This window comes from Marmota marmota, unplaced genomic scaffold, assembly GCF_001458135.2.
Source record: "Marmota marmota marmota unplaced genomic scaffold, marMar, whole genome shotgun sequence".
NCBI classification, from domain to species: domain Eukaryota; kingdom Metazoa; phylum Chordata; class Mammalia; order Rodentia; family Sciuridae; genus Marmota; species Marmota marmota.
Window position 1 is genome coordinate 1,462,151 of NW_026000048.1, and position 23,451 is coordinate 1,485,601.

The 23,451-nt window shown below is 39.9% G+C and overlaps 2 protein-coding genes and 1 non-coding gene across 5 annotated transcripts; 2 read left to right on the forward strand and 1 right to left on the reverse strand.

Annotated features, from left to right (window-relative positions):
* Window positions 1-6,413: 6,413 nt before the first annotated feature.
* On the reverse strand, window positions 6,414-16,612 carry Idi2 (isopentenyl-diphosphate delta isomerase 2). Its single transcript, XM_048812780.1, is given in 6 exon segments — window positions 6,414-6,833; window positions 8,213-8,276; window positions 8,278-8,338; window positions 9,778-9,870; window positions 10,672-10,833; window positions 16,506-16,612. Coding segments are annotated over 5 exon segments (678 nt in total). The 5' UTR covers window positions 10,814-10,833; window positions 16,506-16,612; the 3' UTR covers window positions 6,414-6,515.
* Window positions 15,102-15,204, forward strand: LOC125619593. The gene has a single exon (XR_007351133.1). It is a non-coding gene; the product is annotated as a U6 spliceosomal RNA (small nuclear RNA).
* A 4,546-nt stretch (window positions 16,613-21,158) lies between the features above and the next one.
* Window positions 21,159-23,147, forward strand: LOC107150191. 3 transcript variants are annotated; one of them, XR_007351124.1, is made up of 3 exons: window positions 21,164-21,482; window positions 22,140-22,246; window positions 22,600-23,081. XR_007351124.1 is itself a non-coding variant. In XM_048812781.1 (2 exons), exons 1-2 carry the CDS (start codon window positions 21,413-21,415, stop codon window positions 22,603-22,605), a joined length of 840 nt encoding a protein of 279 aa, XP_048668738.1. In that variant the 5' UTR covers window positions 21,159-21,412; the 3' UTR covers window positions 22,606-23,147. The 3 variants fall into 3 exon arrangements, 2 of the variants coding, with proteins under 2 accessions (XP_048668738.1, XP_048668739.1); XM_048812781.1 differs by having other exon boundaries at window positions 21,159-22,246; window positions 22,600-23,147; XM_048812782.1 differs by lacking the exon at window positions 22,140-22,246 and having other exon boundaries at window positions 21,160-22,107; window positions 22,600-23,140.
* Window positions 23,148-23,451: the final 304 nt, after the last annotated feature.

Consider the following 23,451-nt stretch of genomic DNA (forward strand, 5'->3'; position numbering starts at 1 on the left):
CACTATCTTTAGACACCTTATGTTGTACAGGAAAGGTATTTACATAATCCATCCATCTAGGAAAGGTGCCAATCTCAATTGTAGAACTATTTGGACAGTGGGGTATCCGTGGAGGTTTTGTAGAAATGACTGGCTTGTTATGGGAAAGTCCCATCTTAATTACTGATCTGGTATAAGGTCTTAAGTCCCCATAAATAGAATTATTTGTCAGTCTAGGTCTACCAATTGCTGTCTTTTCTTCGAATGATACTTTCAGACAGCCAGCATGTTTATCGTGTGACCAACACAAAGGTAATTGGGCACTGTAGCCAGAATAATTAAATCTAGTCACATGATTGGGAGTAATATGAGTATCTGTAAATCCTCCCATCATGAATGAGTCATTAGTAAATACTGGAATAGATTCTCCAGTCCACACAGCTGGGTGTACCAGGGGTGGATCTGGGAAATATGTCCAGTAAGTGTCTATTTGATCCCCCTTTACCTGACAGCCCAGCAGGGCAATTACTGTTGCTACCATCATCACTGGGGTCCTGTTCTCTCCTAGGTGTCGAAGTATTCGGGAAGCCTGGGTTGTTAGCTTCTTCACGTCTTCCCATGAAATCAGCTTTTTGGCTGGGTCAATCTGGTCTTTTTTCACCCTTTTTCGATATCTCCTCCTTCTGGATAGGGGCTCCTCCGGGTTGATCCTCAGTCGCTTGAATCTGGGTTCTATCTCTTCCATGTCTGATAGCATGTTCAGGTACCCAAATAGGACGGAAAGCGCCTTCTGGGAAGATACAAGCATGACCTCTGCCCCACATCATCACCGGGTCCGGGCCTTTCCACTGACCAGTCTGTAAATATTTCCACAAAACTCTGCCTAAAGGGCCTGTTACTGAGGGAGACATTTGCCTCTCAGCAGCAGTGTGACCTTCTGCGTCACAGTTTAAAAAATTTAAAACAAACAAGGCATGATTAAGGCTATTTTGGGGAGTCATAAACCTATTTTTCCCCTTTAATTTTTGTAATTGAAGCTTAATAGATAAATGAGCTCGTTCCACAATGGCTTGGCCTTGAGGGTTATAAGGAATTTCTGTTTTATGATTAATTTTAAACTCTTGGCAAAATTGTTGAAAAGAAGAGCTTACATAAGCTGGAGCATTATCTGTTTTAATCTGCATAGGTCACCCTAAAACAGAAAAAGCTGTTAGGCAATGAGAAATTACATGTTGAGTATTTTCTTTAGTACGTGCTGCGGCAAAAATAAATCTAGAATAAGTGTCTACTATGACATGCACATAACACTGCTTACCAAATTGAGGAATATGAGTTACATCCATTTGTCATATTTGATTTGGTTTTAATCCATGGGAATTTACTCCTGATGGCAGAGATGGAGTGTGAATAACACACTTAGGGCATTGGCTTACAATCTGACGAGCTTGTTCTCTAGTAATATTAAATTTTTTATGTAAGCTAGAAGCATTTTGATGATGCAAGGAATGGGAAGCTAGTGCACAGTCATATGAAGACATCTGTTGACAAAAAGCTACTAACTTATCAATTTTGTCATTACCTGAGACTAGAGGTCCAGGAAGATTAGTATGGGCACGTATGTGTCCTATGAAACATGGGTACTTTCGCATTAGCACTGCCTTTTGTAAATTATGAAATAATTTAAATAACTCCTGTGATGAAGTATACCCAATAACTGAAGTTTCAATATTTTTAGTAACTCTGACTGTATATAAGCTGTCAGAATAAATATTAATAGGCTCATTAGAAAAGTAATTTAAGGCACAAATCAGAGCTTGAAGCTCTGCTCTTTGGGCAGAAGTATAAGAAGTTTGTATTACCTCTGTGTGAATATGACTATAAAAACCTGTTTTACCTGAGTTAGAACCATCTGTGAACACCAATAAAGCTTCATCTATAGGATGTGCACATACAATCTTTGGAAAAATAATGATGTTAATGATGTAAATTGTATAATCTTATCACGAGGATAATGGCTATCTATCTGGCCAGGAAAATCAGCAAAGGCTATCTGCCACGAGCTAGAAGTTTGAAAAAGTCAATTAGTCTGCGGAATGGAAAATGGAATAATTATGATATCAGGCTCAGATCCAATTAATTGTAAAATCCTAGTTCTGCCCTTAATTACTAATTGAGCTATAGAATCATGAAAAGGAATTAATGTTTTTTGAGGAGAGTGGGATAAATAAATCCACTTAATAACTCCCAATCTTTGCCATATGGCTCCTGTTGGGGTATGTTTAGTTGGAAATATTAACAAATACACTATTTCTTTAGGATCAACTTTAGTAAGCTGTGCATTTTTAATTGTATGTTCAACTCTCCTTAAAGCCGTTCTAGCCTTTAAGGTCAGCTGACGTGGAGAGGTTGGAGAGGGATTTCCTTGTAATATCTGAAATAAAGGACTTAACTCAGAAGTAGTTAGTTTTAAGGATGGCCTTAGCCAATTAATATCTCTTAAAAACCTTGAAAATCATTAGGGGTTTGTATGGAAACTGTTTGTTTCGCTCCGGTAAAATTAAAGATGGCAGCCCCTATGGTCGGCGCGATGACGTCACATTGCGCGACCATCACCTACTTTCTCATTCTCGGCCCAGGGGCGGGCCGACTGGAAGTTTGTGTTCCGGCTAGGCGGAAATGATGACAAGAAGGCGGGCTCATCCGCGGCATCTGGATCTACCGCATGGGGCTGAGCCCTGCAATATTTATTATCGCCAGTAGATGGAGCCCTGAACTTAAAATTGCACATGCGACACTCCCGTGCAAAATGATTATTTCTCCCGCAAATGTAACATTTTTTGTGGGGTTTTTGTCTTAAATCCTGTGGACTCAAAGTTTCCTTTAGTGCCGTGGTTAGGGCTACTGTCTGTAAATGAGTAGAGTCTATGTCAGAACATAGGCTAATAAACTCAGAGATTGTTTCCTTTTTATGGTGCGGCCTGAGAATATCCTGACAGTATTTATTTGCATTTTTAAATGCCAATTGCCTAACAATGAACTCACTCGCTCCTGAGTCCCCGACTGACCTGTTTGCAGCCTGATACAATCGGGCTACGGAATCTGAGTAAGGTTTACTTGCACCTTGCCTGATTTTGGTAAGAACTAAATTGGATTGGTTCTTGGAGATGATCTGTCTCCAAGTACGTTTTGCACAATCAGTTATTTGATTGTATATTACAAAATCATAATTTAACTGTCTTTTTAAATTAGCGAAATCACCGGTCCCTAGAAACATCTCTATTGGTGTTTTTATATCCTGTCTTTTGTTTTTTTTTGTCTGTTCAGTACAAAAATTAGTCCAATAAGTCCTCCAAAGTAAGAAATTCCCCCCACTCAGACAAGATCTGGCTAAAGAAATCCAATCGCTAGGAGGAAGGGGTTGTGAGCAAATATTTTCTATCAGGCTCTGTACAAAAGGGGAATTTGGACCATACGTCTCACATGCACTTTTTAGTTCCTTAATGGTTTTAAATGGGATTACAGTATGAACTCTAACTCTCTGATCTTGTTCATTAACTTGTTCAAAAACTGGAAAAAGGTGAAAACCGTTAGTATCTTCCCCATCTTCCTGTGCTTTTTCAATACCTCGCTGGACTGGGGTAAGAAAAGTCATTGTTAATCCAGCGTACCTGTTAAATTTTGTCCTTTTAGCAGGCACTGGCCGAATTCGAATAGCCTGGGCAGGCGGTGTTAAACACAGCCTGTTAAGATTTCTCTGTAAGTCCTGAATTTTAATGTTTGATTTTTCTCCCTCAGACTGCGAGCCATGGTTAGACTCTGTATTATCGCCATTTTGAATTTGGGTTTCTAAACCATGTGGCTGAGAAGAACTCTGTGCCCATCTAGGAATCTCTTCCGGATTTTCCTCTGCAGGAAGATCCTCTACCTCTTCCGGAGGGCTTTCTAGGATCTCGGAGGCTTGTCCTCTATGATATTCGTCCCTAGAATCTCCCTGCGGGCTAGTCTGGTCTTGCAAGTTTAAAGTCACATTCCTAACCTTCGGTTTGGCCCTTAGCGTCTTTGTTTTTAAACGGCTTAAGGGAAAAGGAATTAACTTAGCCTCAGGCGGATTTTCCATTTGAATAGACTTAATAGCCCTTTGTAAGCCTTTTAACAGGTCTTCAGGGGGCCACAAACTTTGGCCCATATACTCAAAAAGACAAACTTCTAGAGCCGTCCAAGTTTTCTGAATACTTTCTATGCCTCCAGGTAGTTCATTAGAAAAATAAACCTTTTGTAACTTTATTCCTAATTTCTCTCAAGTAGATAAATTTGGAGACTCTTGTTCACAAAACCAAGGACAATATTTACCAACAATCTTTAAGAATTGTAATAACTGAGCTTTTTTTTATCTTTTTTTCTTATTAATTATACTGTCTAAAATAGTCAGATACATTTCCTTATCCGTAGAAGTTGAATTTCCCATTTTAATTAATTTAATGTTTCTTTCCTTCAATATCTCCAGGTACTTTTGTGACTCTAAATTGTCATCACTTCTTTTATCTTTATTTTTATCCTTATCTTTATAGCGTGTTCCCACTCAATCTAACTAATCTAGAATGCCCCAAGTTGGGCGCCAATTCCACCATGCGGCCCACGCATTGGTTTCATTAATGAGGTTCTTGGCATAAAAGTTAGCTAGAAGAGATCGAAATAAAACACACAGACTCAGTTACCTTATTTCTATTGCCAGGTCCAAGACGGCTCCCCTCTCTGTTTTTTTTTTTCTATTGCCAGGTCCGAGACGGCTCCCCTCTCTGGTTCCCTCCTCTAACCGCCCAGCAGGGCAGCAAGGATTACTCAGGGCTAGCAGGAGAGAGAGAGAGAGAGAAAACACGCCAGGGAGTAACCTTTTATTGGGAAACAAAAAATTCAAGGGATAATTCCATCCAATAAAGGTTGAGGGGGGACCACACTCCAAGGTCAAGGTCAGTGATTGGGCCCCTGGGGTCAGTGGTCAGTCACACCCCCACACGGACGGGTTCTCTCATCAGGAAAGGGCTGAAAAAGTTCCGACACAGCCAGAACGCCTCAGACCCTTAACCGGAGCCGCCCAGTCACGTGTCAAAATGGCTCCCCACAAGAAACTACTACCTCTACCCATTAAGGGGGCTAAATCAAAAACAACAAAAATTTTAAAAGTGTTAAGATGTTGGCCAGAACCTGTGACTGTGGAAATAGACTTTTTTTCCCTTAGTATTGGTGATTGAAGCCCAGAGGTGCTCTACCATTGAACTACATCCTCAGTCCTTTTTATATTTGTTTTGAGATAGGGTCTTGCTAAATTGTGCAGGTTGGCCTTGAACTTGCCATCCTCCTTCCTCAGCTGCCCAACAGGCTGTGATCATAGGTGTACCACCACCCCCAAAAGGAACAGACTTAAAAAATAGACTAGTGCTGCTGGGTGTGGTGGTGCATGCTTGCAATCCCAGCAGCTTGGGAGGCTGAGGCAAGAGAATTATAAGTTCAAATTCAGCCTCAGCAACTTAGTAAGGCCCTAAGCAACTCAGTGAGACCCTGTATCTAAATAAAGTACACAAAGGGTTTGGGATGTGACTCAGTGGTTAAGCACTCCTGGGTTCAATCCCGGGTACCAAAAAAAAAAAAAAAAAAAAAGACCACTNCGTCAGTCCAGGCCCTTCTTGCTAAAAAAAAAAAAAAAAAAAAATAGACCACTGCTTTCCAAACACAGGGATAAATTTAATAAAATGTGAGAATGACAGTTTTTCCAAGAATGATGCTCTGGCTTCCCTCCACAAGTAAAGTGTAACAGCTAACAGCAGGCAGGCCTTTTGAGTATGTTTCAAGTCAGTGAAAATTCTAAGTTACTCCAAGAAAGGAAACTACTTTAACACATTATTTCACGCTTGTCTGAAGGATCCCTAATTCATTCATTTGATGAATATGTACTATGACCACTGTGCATTACGTAGAAATACTTAATGTGGGTAAGTGAATACGGTAGTTCTTAGAAGACAGTTAATCTAGTTCTTGCAAGTTAAAGCAGGACAGCTTAAGTGTAATTTAGGCATTTCAGTTCTTGCCAAATTTTATGCTTGACTGTTAATAGCTGGATTTGGCTTCCTGTGCTTCTTTCAATAAGAGGCCTGGAGACCCATCCAAGGGCTGTCCAAAGATGGTTATGTGACATTTAGCTACTGCAATGCTGATTTCAGATCTCTACTTGTGGGATTTTCTCTTCTTCTTTTTTCCTCCATTTTTAAAATGAACTTTAAAATTTTTTAGAAATTGCATCTGGGGCAAACAATAAATTCCCTCCCTGCAATTAGGCAGATGAAAGAAATAAAGCAAAAGGGGGAAATGAAGACAACATGACAAAGCAGATTAAATGATCAAAAGTAGTGATTTATAGATGATTAGCAATCGAGTCCCCTTTTTGGTTGAGGTGCGTAATCCCATTTAAACCAGAGTCTCCCACTTGCAAGCATAGCCTTTGCTATCTGGCCCTTCCTGGCAGACACTTTCCTCCCTGTTTTTCATATTCTGTGTATCTTATGAAGCTCCACAAACTGGGTCACTTCATCCAAGTGAGGCCACCACTTATACAGAAACCTCTCTGCAATGATTCTCAGCCAGGGCGTGACCTTCACTTCACCCCTGTCTCCCTTTTCCAGGAGCTCTTCCAATTCCTCCTGGGCCAGGTAGCAGCAGCTGTCAACTTCACTGGGATCTGGTTGGATGGTCACATTCTTCTTCACTAAGAGAAGTTAGCAGATCTCATGTTCTCCCAAAATTTGATCTGATTTTGCTTTGTAATGATATCTTGTCATAAACACTATGTCATCTGTAGAAAGCTGTGGCAGAAATTGATGCAACATTAATAACATTAGCATAAAACACAGTGTACAGGAAAAAGGAGAAAATGAACACATTTGTTTACCTCAGATAAACAAATTCTGTTGGTAATTGGTTATTATCCAAACCTTAATTTTAAGTGATTTTTTTTTTCTTTAAGGGGAGATTGCAAACTTTATTGGCACTAACACAAAAACAAAATTGATTCAAGAAATGGCAGATCACTTTGACAATGCACAATTTTTATGCAGATGTATGCATTATGCATTTTTATGCAGATTTATGGATGCATGCTACCTTTTAAAATTGCCTTGGAGACCTAGGGAATGGCTATAAAACAGCTGACACAGATGGGAAAAGCTTGTAGACTCCCTGAAAAGTCAGTTAGCCTTAGCAGATGTGATCTTTCTCAGATTTTTTCCTTAATGTCATGACAATGGACAAATACCAGGTCCATATTTGGGACATACATGGCATGAATATTCTTTCCTTCCAAAAAATGATGATGATGTAATCAGTGGCACTTTGGTATGTCAAGGATTTCTGGTGAACACTCTACAGGTGTGGTCTTGTTTTTAACCATTGGTCATCTCAGTAGACATTGGTTTGATTGTTCTGGAACAGCTGGAGAGCTGTTGCTCAGGCCTATTCCTGTCCCCTGCTGTCATGAGATATGCCCTTCTCATTTGAAACTATGTCATCTGTGATGGGAATGTCTAAGTCCAGGGGCCTAAGACTCCCTGTGTATTCACTTGGAAACTGTTCCTAAGGAGCAATGGTCCTTGTTTCTACCGTGTTAACACAGTACCAGAAGTGCAAAGACTGCTAGTGGTCTACACTGATAATGAACTTCAGAGGTTCAGTCCATGGTCAGCCAACTCTATTGCTCTGGCCAAGATGAGCTGTAGCATCATGGCTAAAAGCATGGTGAAGGAAAGCTGCTCACTCTGTGGTAGCCAGGGAGCAGAGAGAACTAACTAAAATTTTGTAGACTCAAATCTGAATAATAATCTGACTTTGGTTTCCTTGGTGTAACAAATGTATCTCTGTCCTATTTTGAAGGACCAACTCCTCCACCCGCAACAACAGAAAATCCAATGAAAACTGGCCATCCCCTCTCACCTACTGGCTTTACAGATAAAGTTAACAAATGGGTAATGGACAGTCATGGCTGATCCTGGACATTCCTTTTAGCATACACTGCAATTTCTTCTTCAATTTTTTTTTAATAGAAAACCAGATTCCTGAACCATCCCAACCCTGCCCAGAACAAACCAATGTGCTATGACCCTGTCCTCTGCAACAGCACCATTGCCAGGCCAAGGGCATAGATCCAGTTCCCAGGACAGCACAGCTGTTACTGGGCAGATGTTCGTACCTGCTCCTGGGGAATTCCCAGCTCAGCCTGCAGGCGTCTCAGGGCTGCCCTCTTCACTCCCAAGTTCCACTTCCAGTTCTGCAGGGTTGTATAATGGGTGACTACTACAGGAGTCAGAAAAATGCCCTGGAAAGAACATACAAGGGAAACATCCCTCTTACTTTATTCCTCTTACTTTATTTGAATATATTAAATACAAATACAGACTCTTTGGGTAAAATCGTCATTATCTGTCATCATCAGCCTGGTAGGTGGGAAGTGCAGGTTTGCTGTGGTGCTCAGGGCAGAGCCTGTGTCCCTGCTGCCATGGGGTGAGGGTTTGGGTGAGGTGCCTCTGGGTGGCTACTTGAGGAGCTGTTCCTAAGACTCAGCCTTGGCTGCCTGCTGCAGGTGCTCACCCATATGCCCTGTTGCACTCTCCAAGTCAGTCTCAGGACGAGAAGCACCTCTTGGGCAGATTTATGTCTCACAATGGATCCGAAATCCCATTTGAGAGAAGAAGAGATGAGCGCATGTGTGTATGGCATCGGTGGATTTAGAGTCTCGCTGGGGAAGTAAAGGGCATATGTGAGAGTGGTGGGCTTGGGACACACCACCTCAAAATGGCAGGAATAGGAGATTGGGAAATGCCACACCAAAATTGCTGCTTTGGATTCCAAACTGAGAAAACCTGGAAAAGAGCAAGTGGAGGAAGGGGCTTGCTCTGAACTTGCCCTATCTGACCAGAGAAAATGAAAACAACATTATACATCTTCTCCCTGGGAAGTCAGTAAGATGCCCTGCGAAGATCCACCAGCAGAAATTAGAGGGGCTCCCCACCCAGACAGCTTTTTCACAGGTGGCACCTATTCTGACAGTTCCTCCTTGAGATCTCCTATTACCTGGGAAGCTTTTATATTTGCATCACAAGGCAATCTTTATTCCCCATATTATTTCTTCCTTTACTTTTCCATAACTTGTCCCACTTCCCTCCAGAAGTCCCTGCCCCTATTCTTTTCTGTAGTTCAGGATATTTTATGAATGTCGTCATCTGCTATCCTCGCTTCTAAAGGGATATTCTTACATTTGTCATGATCTTAGGAAGTATAGAAAAATTCAGTCTTAAGACTTGGATGGTAGGATGATAGTTTCTATCATTATCTTCTTTTTTTAATATTTGTTTTTTAGCTTTAGGTGGACACAATATCTTTATTTTATTTTTATGTGGTGCTGAGGATCGAACCCAGTGCCTCACGCATGCCAGGCAAGTGTGCTACCACTTGAGCCATATCCCCAGCCCTTATTATCTTCTTAATTTTATGTTTAAATATTATTTATTTTAGTTCCCCGATACCTTAGATGGATAAGTTCTTCTGGATTTAAATAGCTTTATACTGCCATAAAAAAAAAAATCCCAACTAGAAAAAACCCAGGCCACTGAAGAAATATCAGACTGGTAAGTATGGGTCTGCAGTTTCCTCCTAAAATGTCATCTGGCTGTGCAGATAATTCATGTCTCGGAATCCGCCAGGTCAGATTACATGGAAAGTTTCTGTTAAGTCATAGGTTCAACTGAATGGACTTACCAGGAAAAGTCAGCTTGACATCTGATCGCGTCTGAATCAGGACTTTCTTCTCTGTATTGAACAAAACCACACTGAAGGCTCTGTGCAGCAGCCCTGGGAGAACAAGCCCAAAACTGTGAGTGAACACGGGGAGTCCCTGCAATAGTCCTCAGTCTTTGTCTTATCTGAAAAATCTGTATATGACCCTTGAGTAGGGCAAGGGACATGCAGTTGTCTAAATTGACATTTTGAAACCTCTAGGTAATTAAACTTGTTTGACAAAGTGAAACTCAAAGTAAAAGTTTAGGCTTGTCAGAGAAGACCAGAGCTGGATGGTAGTTCAATCAGGAAAACCAGATTTTATTCACAACTATTACAGTATGGGAAAAGAGACCTTAGAGTAGCTCTGGTATCAACTCTGAAATCAGCACTGGCGGGAGGGAATTTGTCCCTAAGGAGCAGAATGGAGGAAGGCCGAAGGAAAATTTCTAGGAGGGTATGTCTGGGGCAAGAGGCATTCCAATTAGGTCTACAGGATTAATATGGTTCTTTCTCAAGATGGGCTTGGGTGATCAGACATCACCTGAGAATGGTGTGGCATGAGGACCTGAGCAGATACGGAGGGTGGGAGTCTCTCTGAACCAAGTTAGGAGGATTCTTGCCTGAGCTGGGTTTTACAAGGGAGCACACAGTTGTCTGGGAGGCTCAGGACTCTGCTGACACTTAGGCTGAGCAGAGACTCTTTGTCAAGGGGGGTGCCTCAGAATCTTCTCCCAAAGAGAGAAGCTGTGAAAGGACAAGGTGCCCATATGGCCTCCTTATGCAAAAAGCCCAGATTCTCCTGCTTCTCCATCTCTCTCAGGTGGGAAAAATGAGAAAATCTTGCAAAATTAACAAAGAAACATTCGGTGCCACCTTTCTCGATGTTCTCGTTCAGATGGCAGTTCCTCTTGGTGTCCTCCCCAAGGACCTTGTCATCTTCATCAACCACAATGAGCATTTCATTTAGGCGTTGTAGTTGATGTTCACTGAGCCAGTCGGGATGGACTTCAGACATAGCTGCGCGCTGGAGCCAGCCTGAAATGGGTGCATGAAATTTCCTCTTGTGCAGAGGATCATATCTAATTTTTGCTATTTGTTACCAAGCACCTCAGGATTTATCATATAGTATTGAAGTAGAACTATTGTTAAGTATAAGAGGGGTATGGTGTTTATAATTTAGTGTCTTTCTGAATAGGAAATCTTGGAGAGAGATATATATACAAATATCATATGTATAGATATGTAACATGTTATATATGATATACATTATATATATTTGTCATGTATACATATCATATATGATATATATAAATGATATATATCATGCATATATAATATATGTGTGATTATTATGTATATATAATATATATGTATATGTATGATATGTGTGTGTGTATATATATATAATATATATATATATAATATGTATATATATAATATATACATATTATATATATATATAATATTCCCTAGGGGTCCTTCAATGAAGATTCAAACAACAAACAAACCCCCACAAAAGAAATAAGTGCAAGTTCAGATAACATTATTTGTAGTGTTTTTGGGAAAAGGAATCAGGATTGGAACAGATGTGGCGATTTCGCCACCTTTTAGAAAAGCTGCATTGACTTGAGTCTCATGCATCCTCTTCAGAGCCAGATAGATCCCCACATAACAACTTCCCCAGATCATATTTTCAGTACCATTTATTTTCACCAAAATCTTTTCATTATCCCTTCTTACTTTTTAATGAATTGCATTTGCCTCTGTCCCTTGTCATTACTCTATTATTATTTTCAGCAATCCGTTCATCCTCTTAGTAAAGAGGCTGCTTGACTAGACGTGTGGACTGGGGACAGAACACAAATACAGAGAGAACAAGTGCTGAATAGGTACAAAATTTGATCAACAGGCAAAAGAATCCCCATGAGAAAAAGAATAACACTAACCGTTTGTGGAAGTTTGAGACTCCTGGGTGTCAGGTGTGGAGCTGAGCACTCAGGTTGAACCAGGGTCTTTTATACCTTTGAGGTGTGTGGAAAGATGCCATGAAGATGTTCTCAAAGATTTGTATTCTAAACATGAAACCACACCCTGACCTTTTTCTGCTTCTGTCTGTCCATCAGACTTCTGCTTTTTCATGGTACACACCTTCTTTTGAAAATTTTTATTCAACCTGTAAACCAATGTTCCAGGTGTCACTCATTTGTCTAACAGGTCAGATCACACCATCTCCAGTGCCTTGGAATGTAACAAACCATTTCCATTGTTCAATGACTTGCTTTGTGAATCGGATAGAAAATCATTTTGATTCAACTTCACCTTTTTTAGTGCATTTTTTTAAAAAAATATTTTTAGTTGTCGATAGACCTTTATTTTATTGATTTATATGTGGTCCTGAGAATCGAACCCAGTGCCTCACACATGCTAGGCAAGCGCTCTGCCACTGAGCCACAACTCTAGCCCATTGCATTTGTTTTTTAAATTTAGGAGAAATTATGTTCTGTTGCATGGTATGTTGATGTTTGCGTAAGGTGGCATTTCAAATAGATATGGAAAACGTAATTATTTGAGTATTGATGGGATATCTGGCTTGCTTTTTTAAAGGAATAAAGTTACATTCTTACTTCTAATGTCATATTAGATATATCCATATGAATTTAAAATGTGTGCTTAGTTTGCTCTTCTTTTTCTAGTTTCTTAATGTGTAAATTTTTGTTATTGATATGACTTCTTCCTTCCTTCCTTTCTTTTTTTGATATAGGCATTTGTAGCTATAACTTTCTCCTAAACACCATGTACCAGTTATATGTTGTGGGCATTTTTCTTCCTGCTTGGTTAAGGGCTGGGGATACAGGTCAGTGATAAAGTGCTTGCATAGCATGTGTGAGGTCCTAGGTTAGATCCCCAGCACTAAATAAATGAACAAATAAATATTTGGTTGATTTACTTTGTGATTTTCTTTGAATTGTGAATTATTTGGTACTGTGCATTTAATTTTCAAATATTCCTGGGTTTTCCAAATGTCCTTCTTTTGTTGATTTCTAATTTAATTTCACTGCAGTCAGAGAATATATTTTGTATGGTTTAGATCCTTTTAAATTTATTGAGATTTGTACATGGCCAACTATACCCTAGAGAGTATACTATCTGTGCTTGAGAGGAATATGTATTTTGTTGTCTCTGGTTGGAGTGCTTCATAGATGTCAATCAGGCCAATTGGGTGGATCATAGTCTACATTCTTGCTGATTTTCAGTTTAGTTATTGTGTCCATTATTGATCATAGATACTGAAGTCTCTATTATTGATGAATTGTATATTTTTCCCTTCAATTCTGTCAGTTTTTGCTATACACAATTTGGGAGCTCTTTCATACATAAGTATATGCTTGGAATTCTTAATTCTTCCTGATCAATTAGCCCTTCTCTCAATATAAAATTTCTTTCTTTGCTTCTAGTAATGTATTTTGTCCCAAGTCTGTTTTATTCATTATTAATATATGACTCTACTTTTTTTCTGGGGTAATGGTCTCATGGTGTATCTTTTTCCAGTCTTTTATTTTCAATCTATTTGTGTTTTTGAAAGTACGGTGTGTTTCTTGTAGAGAGAATATAATTGTATTTTTAATCCAGTTTCTAATGATAATTTCTGACTTGATTTGAATATTTGAATCCATTCACACTGAATATCATTATTCTTTTTTCCTATTAGCATGTTTTATTAATTCACCATAATGTCATTATTGAACTAGATGAACTTATACCTGCCTTTAAATTTTTTTTCTTTATTTGTAGATGGACACAATACCTTTATTTTATTTAGTTAGTTTTATGTGGTGCTGAGGATTGAACCCAGGGCCTCATATATGTGAGGCAAGTGCTGTGCCACTGAGCCACAATCCCAGCCCACACCTGCCGTTTTTTAATTTGTTTTTTTTTTTTTGTCTGTAAGTTTTATTTTTGATCCATTTATCTTCCTTTACTGCCTCCTTTATAGGAAGTATGTATTTTCTGCTGTATCATTTTCTTCTTTTTAAATTTATTTTTATTTTATTTTTTTAAGAGAGAGGGATAGAGATAGAGAGAGAGAATTTTAATATTTATTTTTTAGTTTTCAGCGGACACAACATCTTTGTTTGTATGTGGTGCTGAGGATCGAACCCGGGCCACACGCATGCCAGGCAAGCGCGCTACCGCTTGAGCCACATCCCCAGCCCCTCATTTTCTTTTTATGTTTATATTTTATGAGAAATTTTCTTAGTGGTGCTTTAGGCATTACAACATGAATCTGAACTTTTCACATTCTACTTTAGAGTAAAACTAGCTTAATTCCAGCAAAATACAGACCTAAGCCACAACACAGCCCCACTCTCCCCTCTGTTGTGCTGCTATTAGGCCTGTATATGTACTAAACTCAGCAGTACAGCACTGTAATATTCTCTTAAATCCACTTTAATCAGCCATTCCACTAAAATTACTTTTAATGTGCTCTGTGAGAGTTTATTCCAGTGGACCTAGAATTCACCTGAGCTGATTGGCTGCAGTTTTAACTTGTCATTGACCCTTTGTAAAAGGCATAACATGAATTGATAGTCTTGGTTTGTGTCCATGGGTCCAAGAAATCTTGGGGTGGTTTCTCCCAGTTTGTCGGCATTGTTTACTGAAAACAGTGAGATAGATCATTTGTATATGGTCCCAGTGGGACTCGGAAGGGTTGAGCTGTTGGGACTGGTTATGTGATAGAAACAGCTCCCAAGGCTCTGGACCACTTGCTTTGAGGAAATCTGATTTAGTGACAGAGCTGCAGTTGTTAAAAGACTGTCACTTTGTTTTTGGTGTCTTGAAATTTGTTGTCACTATAGTTTTCTCTTTTTTATTCCAAAGCTATTAAGTGCAATTTTGTAATATTTATTTATCTATTGGTACTAGGGGTGCTTTCCCACTGAGCTACATCCCCAGCCTTTCTAATTTTTATTTTGAGACAGGGTCTCACTAAATTGTGAAGATTGGCTTTGAACCTGCAATCCTCTTGCCTCAGTTTCCCCACTCGCTGGGATTACAGGCATGTGCCACTGTGTCCGGCTATAATTTTCTTTATACCCAGTTTTCTTCTTTTTGCACATACTATTGAGAGATGGGCAATACAAAAAAAAAAAAAAGATGATGAAGGAAGGAAAGGTCCAGGAGCGGGAGAGAAACAGAGAGGAAGCTATGTGAGAGCCGGATCAGGACTGTGATAGTGTGGGTATCCATAGCACCACTCATCCACTTTCCAATCTCTTCCTTGTCAACTTTTATTCGCACTCTTGCCTTGGCAGCACATATACCAGAATTGAAACAATACAGAGAAGACGGGCACGGTCCCTGTGCAAGGATGACATGCAAATTCACCAAGTGTTCTGCAGTTTTTTTTTTTCTCTCATGTGTGGAAGCTAGACCAAAATAAGGGGAAAAAGTAGTGGTGGGGCATCCCATGAAAATGGAAGAAAGATTAGGGGAGTGGAGGAAGAGGGGAGTGAGAAGCAGGGAGGAGCAGTGGGAAAAGGGAGGAACACTGGAATGATATCCACCAAACTATCGTGAGTGTGTATTAATATACCACAGTGAACTTCACCTTTATGTATATCTATAAAGCAGAGATATACATTTAAAAAGTTCTAATTTAAAAAGAACTATGAGAAAATAGAAGAAAGACCAGCAGAGGAAAGGGAACAGGGGAGAGAGGAGGGGAGGGAAAGGCAAAGTGCTGGGGACAGAATTGGAGAAATTATATTCAAAGCCTGTATAATTATGTCAAAATGAACTCCAGTGTTATGTATAACTCTGATGCAGTAATTTAAAAAAGTGAAAGAAAAAAAATTTTTAATTCATTCCCTTTTCTCTTTCCTTTTGCTTCTCACTTTGTGTTTTCATTGATTAAATAAAACTCACTCAGACTGCTTAGCTTGGTATCTGAAATGGCTTGCCTTGAAGTGCACTTTGAAACTACCTCCTCATCAAGGTGATCTCTACATGACGTCACATAGTAATGCCATATACTTTATCATTTGGTTTATGACCATGGCGGTGCTGCAGGGCAAGTTGGAAAAGAATGGTTTATCCAACAGATTATATTGGGTGAACTGAATATTCATAAGAAAAAATGTATCTTTGCATATACCTTATTCCATACTCAAAATTGATTATAGATGGATTTTAGTTCTAAATATGAAAGGTAAATCCATAAAAGCTTTTAGAGGAAAACAGAACATCTTTATGACTCTGGAGTAGGAAAAAAATTAAGAGGATTTAAAGAATACTACTTACAAAGGACAAAATTGATAAATTGGGTCATATTAAGATTAAGAAATTATTTTTCTAAGAGATTCTATTAAATAGAATGAGAAGAACCCCCAAGAATGGGAAAAGATCCTTGCAATGCTTATATCCAAAATGGCTCTGTTATTCAGAATATAGAACAACTCTGACAAATCAAGAAGAAAAGACAACACAATAAAACAGAAATTGGCAAAATCTCAAACTACCATATCACAAAACAAACAAACAAAAGCAGTATCTGAGTGGCAATAAACATGAAAAAAGAGTCAATTCATTAGTAATGGTGAGGGGCAAAATGAAATATAACACGGTGCCACCGCATTCCCACAGAAATGACAAAATGAAAAAAGAGACAACACCAAGTTTGAAACAACCTCGGGGGCCAAACATACCTGTATTGTTGTACCTGTATTACAAACATAATACAGAGTGGGAAAAAATCCAGATTCGGAAAAAATGCATTCCATTTATATGCAGCTCAGGATCAGGCAAAACTAGGCTATACTGTTTGGGAATCCATAGTCTGCAAAATTATAAAGAAAAACAAAGATGTATTAACCATAGAAATCAAGGAGGAGGGGGGTGGGGATGTGGCTCAAGCGGTAGCAAGCTCGTCTGGCACGCGTGTGGCCCGGGTTCGATCCTCAGCCCCACGTACAAACAAAGATGTTGTGTCTGCGGAAAACTAAAAAAAATAAATAAATGAATATTAAAATTCTCTCTCTCTCTCTTTCTCCCTGTGTGTACTTGATAATTATCTGTTAAATCCAACAGCTGTATCGTATGTACTTTTCCATGTTTATATAAAATATGTGGATAAAGGCATAAATTTATTATTTCATAATAATTTATTTTGTAAAAAAATAAATAGAAAAGAATAAATTTGGGTACACAGCACACATTGACAGTTAATTCCTTGGCCTCCGAATCTACCTTCTGGCCTCTTATACTGACAGGGGTCCAATAGTCCTGCTAGCTAGAGTGCAGAGTCCACTCTGACTTATTTCCATATTGGTTCTCGTAATCACTCAGTTTCAAGGCCCTCATTTTCTATTTAAGATCGATACCAAGTATTCTATAATTAAACTAACCCCTATCTAAATCCACATTCCCAGCCCTTTCAGCAGAAAGTCAGGTTTGGGCTGATTGTCAGGACTGCCCTTGTTGGGTTCGGATTAGGGTGCTTTTGTTTCTCTGATTTACTACCAAATCCTCAGATTTTCCTTGAAGTCATAAAAGTGCAAAGGAGTTTATTACACTTCTTTCCCACATGTACAGCTTAGGTAACTCTTCCTTCCAGGCGACTCCTCTCAGTGACTCAAAGGGAACGTTCTATAGAATGGCTGACTTGAGGCATTTTATCAAGGAAATCAAGGAAAAGACATTATTGGGCGTGTGAAGGTACAAACCTGGGTGGAGAGAGTAAGAGAATCTACTATATCAGACTCAAAGGGTCACACAAAATACGGGATTTACTTTGCAGCAGAATAAGCATTTCAGTAAAATAAACAAAAGGAGAAGGAAAATAGACATGAGTTACCCATGCACGTGTTCCTCAGCCTTTGGCTGGGATTATGTGAAGACTTCATTAAATAATCTCAGAGGTATCTGCTGAATGACAGAGACAACATGTTCAAAGGATGGAGCTAGTACAAAGTCAGTTTGTCCTCTCAGTGCCACTGCAGGTGTTGGTTTCAGCTGGCATCACTTAATATCTCACTGATATTTGTCACTGTCATTGGATTCGTCATGTCATGGGTGTTGAATACAGAAACTTGCAAAGTTTCAGTTGTGTCCATACCAGAGTACCATTGTGATTCTCTCACTGTAGCAGATGATGCAGTTCCCATCACTCTAAAGCTAGTGACGACCAACATTTCCCTATAAGAAGCCCAGTGCTGAGGACGGTACCTGGAAATTTCACTACAGAGAAGAAAAAATAACACACACAGAAAAAATTTAAATTGCCCACACTAGAGTATCCTAACTATCTATATAACACAGTTGTCTGTTTATAAAGCAACCTGGAATGTAAAGCTGTCCTTCCCTTACAAAATAAACACAGAAAAAAACTGAGGATTGATTCTCTCCCTATATGAATGGTACTAACATCAATTAATAATGAAAAATGCTTTTGTATCTAAATTCATTTAATTTGAACAACAAACCCCAGAGTTCTACCATGACTCAGTTTCAAGTCAAGGAAAGTGAAGTGCTGAGTTTGGGAATATGTATAAGATCATCCAGATAATAGTTACAGAGTTGTGCTATGTGGCATGTTTTGTTTTTATTATTATTATTTGTTCTACTTAGCAGTACATGACAGCAGAATGCATTTCAATTCATCACACACAAATGGAGTGCAACATTTCAATTCTCTGGTTGTACACAGTATAGAGATGCACCATTCATGCAATCATACATGTTACTAGGGTAATGATGTCCATCTCATAACACCATCTTTCTTTCCCCCATAACCCTCCCCACCCTCCTGTTTCCCCAATTCAAAGTTTCCCATGACTCCCCTGCCATCATAGTCAGCATCTACTAAACAGAGAAAACATTGAGTTTTTGGGGAGTGGGTTACTTCACTTAGCATAATATTCTCCAACTCCATCCATTTACCTGCAAATGCCATAATTTTATTCTCTTTTAATGCTGAATAATATTCCATTTGTTATGGGCCAGGGTATATGAGCAATGCCCAAATAGACTCTGTTTTACCCTGAGATTCCATATCATGTAAGAAATTCTTCTCCCATGGGAAAGCCTGGCTCTGTACCCATTAATAGTTACCTAGCATAGCATACTTGGCCATTCACAAAATAGCAATTCTTATACAATATAAATTTTTTCTCTTTGGTTTCCATTTTTCTTGGGCAATGTACTTTGTCAGAGATTGATTGTCTAGACATTAGTAACCATTCTGTAACTTGTACTGAACTAGGGTTATTTTGATCCAATTCCCTTCTGCTTGCTTGCTGCTATGCCAACCTGGAAAGTCCTGTGGGAAATACCGATGTATCCATTGCATTGTCTCTCTAACTTCCCAATTCAACTTCTGTACCTGCTTGCTTGCAGCTACATCAACCCAGATGTGTTTTTTGCCTTTAAATAACCTAAAATGCTCAGGCTCAGGGCTATTCCTTGCAGAGACAGTTATGGGTCCTGTGGGGAGCAGTCGCCAGCCGGCCAGCTAAATAAAGACTCTTCAATTTGGACAAAACTGGGACTTGGTGTGTTTTCTGAGAGAACTGCCCCACAACACGTTGTGTATATATACCACAGTTTCTTTATCCATTTATCTATTGTTGGGCATCTAGGTTGGTTGCACAGTTTAGCTACTATGAATTCAGCTGCTATAACATTGGTGTGACTATGTCACTATAGTATGCTGATTTTAAATCCTTTGGGTATAGACCAAGGAGCGGGTTAGCTGGGTCAAATGGTGGTTCCATTCCAAGTTTTCGGTAGAATCTCCACTCTGCTTTCCAAAGTGGTTACACCAATTGGAAGTCCCACCTGCAAAGTAGGAGTGTAACTTTCCCCCATATTCTCTCCAAGACTTATTATTGCTTGTATTCTTGATAACTGCCATTCTGACTGGAGTTAGATGAAATCTTAGAGTAGTTTTGATTTGCATTTCTCTAATTACTAAAGACAGTGAACACTTTTTGATATATTTGTTGTTCACTTGTTTATCTTCCTCTGAGAAGTGTCTGTTCAGTTCCTTAGCCCATTTGTTGATTGGGTTGTTTCTTTTTTTGGTATTAAGTTTTTTGAGTTATTTATATATCCTAGAGATTAGTGCTCTATCTGATGTGCAAGTGGTAAAAAATTGCTCCCATATTGTAGGCTCTCTCTTCACCTCAATGATTGTTTATTTTGCTGAGAAGATGCTTTTCAGTTTGAATCTATCCCATTTATTGATTCTTGATTTTATTTCTTGCATTTTAGGGGTCTTGTTAAGGAAGTCGGGGCCTAATCCAACATGATGAAGATTTAGGCTTGCTTTTTATTTTGTTAGGTGCAGGGTCTCTGGTCTAATTCCTAGATCCTTGATCCGCTTTGAGTTTTGTGCATGGTCAGAGATAGAGGTTTAATTTCATTTTGCTACATATGAATTTCCAATTTTCCCAGCACCATTTGTTGAAGAGATTATCCTTTCTCCAATGTATGTTTTTGGCACCCTTGTGTAACATAAGATAACTGTATTTATGTGGGTTAGTCTCCATGTCCTCTATTCTGTACCATTGGTCTACATGTCCATTTTGGTGCCAATACCATGCTGTTTTTGTTACTATAGTTCTGTAGTATAGTTTAAGGTCTGGTATTGTGATGCCTCCTTCTTCACCTTTTTTTTTTAATAAGAATTACTTTGGCCATTCTGGGTCTCTTATTTTTCCAGATGAATTTCATGATTGTTTTTTCTAGTTCTATGAAGAATGTCATTGGGATATTAATAGGAATTGCATTAAATCTGTATAACAGTTTTGGTAGTATGGTCATTTTGACAATTTTAACTCTGTCTATCCAAGAGCACAGCAGATCTTTCCATCTTCTAAGGTCTTTTTCAATTTCCTTCTTTAGTGTTCTGTAGTTTTCATTGTAGAGGTCTTTCACCTCTTTTGTTAGATTGATTGTCAAGTATTTTATGTTCTTTGAGGCTATTTTTTAAATATTTATTTTTTAGTTGTAGTTGGGCACAATATCTTTATTTTATTTATTTATTTTTATGTGGTGCTGAGGATCGAACCCAGGGCCTCGCCCGTGCTAGGCGAGCTCTCTACCACTGAGCCACAACTGCAGTCCTTGAAGCTATTTTGAATGGGGTAATTTCCCTAATTTCTCTTTCAGTGGATTCATCACTTATGTGTTGCAAAGAACTCAAATGTAGGTCAGCATGAGCAAGAAGAAAAAGAAGAAGAAACTCCCTGTCAATCGGCCTGGAACACTCCCCTGCTACCAGTAAAAAAGCCAGGAACCGGGGACTATCGCCCCACTCAAGACCTAAAAGAGATCAACAACAGAGTGCAGGACATTCACCCCAAGGTACCTAATCCGTACAATCTGCTCAGCACCCTGAACCCTGAGCAGAAATGGTATACTGTTCTGGACTTAAAAGATGCTTTCTTTTGCTTGCCTCTGCATAAAGATAGTCAGTTGCTGTTTGCTTTCGAGTGGGTAGACCCAGAAACCGGAACGTCTGGTCAACTAACTTGGACTAGACTCCCACAGGGGTTCAAAAACTCCCCCACTCTCTTTGATAAAGCACAGATATCTCAACAACTTCAGAACTATGCACCCCAAAGTCACCCTGCTTCAATATGTGGATGACCTACTACTGGCAGCAGACACCAAGGAAAACTGTGAGTCTGGGACCCAAGCACTATTATCCGAGCTTGCTCAACTCGGATATAAAGCTTCTGCCAAAAAGGCCCAAATTTGCCAGCAAGAAGTAATCTTCCTGGGCTATTCCCTTAGGGGCGGTAAACGATGGCTCACTGAGCCCAGAAAACAAACCATTGTGCAGATACCACCCCCATCTAACAGGAGGGTGGATGAAGAGGCTAAATTGGCAGCCCTAAACAGAGCAACCATGTTAACACTTTCCACACCGGGGGAACATAAGTCAGGAGATTTAACTACGTCAGAGCACCCCAACAACTTAACATCTAAGGACACTGACACTGAACTCCTCGATTTCACTGATCCCAGCCTGCAATTTCAGAAAGCCCTACACTATGTTAAAAATGTATATCAACTCACTCACTTTGGTTCAAAGAAACTGCAGGCATTCCAGAAGGATCAAGAACAGAGTTTTCCACTAACCGACTCACAGCGAAAGGAAATAGCTGAACGGGTAACAAAAGCCTATCGGGTCTGTCAATTGGTTAATGCTTACCCTTCCAAGCTTCCTGCAGGAAAGCGCATACGAGGAACCAGACCAGGACAATTCTGGGAAATGGACTTTACTGAAATTAAGCCAGCAAGGTATGGACTTAAATATCTCCTAGTCTTCGTAGATACATTTTCAGGATGGATTGAAGCCTTCCCCACAAAAAAAGAAATGGCGCAAATGGTGGTCAAGAAGATCCTAGAAGATATTTTTCCAAGATACGGCCTGCCTAAGGTAATAGGGTCTGATAATGGATGGGCGTTCGTGGCCCAGGTAAGTCAGGGGTTAGCCAGGACCCTGGGGACTAATTGGAAGTTACATTGTGCTTATAGACCCCAGAGCTCAGGACAGATAGAAAAAATGAATAGAACCATTAAAGAGACCTTAACGAAATTAAGCTTAGAGACCGGCATAAAAGATTGGACTATGCTCCTGCCTTATGCACTGTTTCGTGCAAAAAATACTCCCTCTGTTTCTTTGTGTAACCTCACCCCCTATGAAATTCTCTATGGTGCCCCTCCTCCAGTAAGGGACCTAACTCCAACTCTAAGACCTAACGATCCCTTCCACACCCCCTTGATTGACAGACTTAAAGCTCTTGAAAGAACTCAGCGATACCTGTAAAAACAGCTGGCCATTGCCTACCAACCTGGGGACGAAGGGACTCCACACCGATATCAAGTGGGAGACTTCGTCTACGTAAGACGACATCAGGTGTCATCCCTGGAACCCCGCCGGAAAGGACCATACCAGGTGCTACTTATAACACCTACAGTGGTAAAGGTAGATGGAATCACTTCCTGGATCCATGTCTCTCATCTCAAGCCTGCGCCCTGTCCAGACTCTGGCTGGAAATTGGAAAAGACTGGTAACCCTCTCAAATTGCGTATTTGCCGTGTGGATAGGGCTATAGACTCTCCCCTTGACCACCAGTAGTCCTAACCCTCATCAGCCCGTTCAGCAGCAATGGCTGATCACAAATCCTACTGGACAGGAAGTATGGTCTATCTCACATACAGCCCCCTTAGGGACCTCATGGCAATCTCTCCACCCAAACATTTGTCAGCTGGCTATAGGTCTTTCCTATTGGGATATCCCTGATGAAGAGGATCCCACTAAAATTCCATTAAATCCCTTCTGTACCACAGATAATGGAAACAAAACATTATGGATGTAGGGACACGCAAGCCAGATGCAGGTTGGCTAACCTAGATTACCATGTTTGCCCGGCGGACTATCGAAGCCACAGTCATGGCTGTGTGGGGGAAAAGCCGACTTCTTCTGTAAGTCATGGGGATATGAGCATACAGGGACTGCCTAATGGAACCCAAACCTCCGCCGGTTCTCAGACCATTGCCCCCTTGCTGAGGTAGCAAGTACTGAGGTACCCTTCCACCCACTCACTCCTCTCTTCTCCTGTCAGTGCCCACACCGAGTCC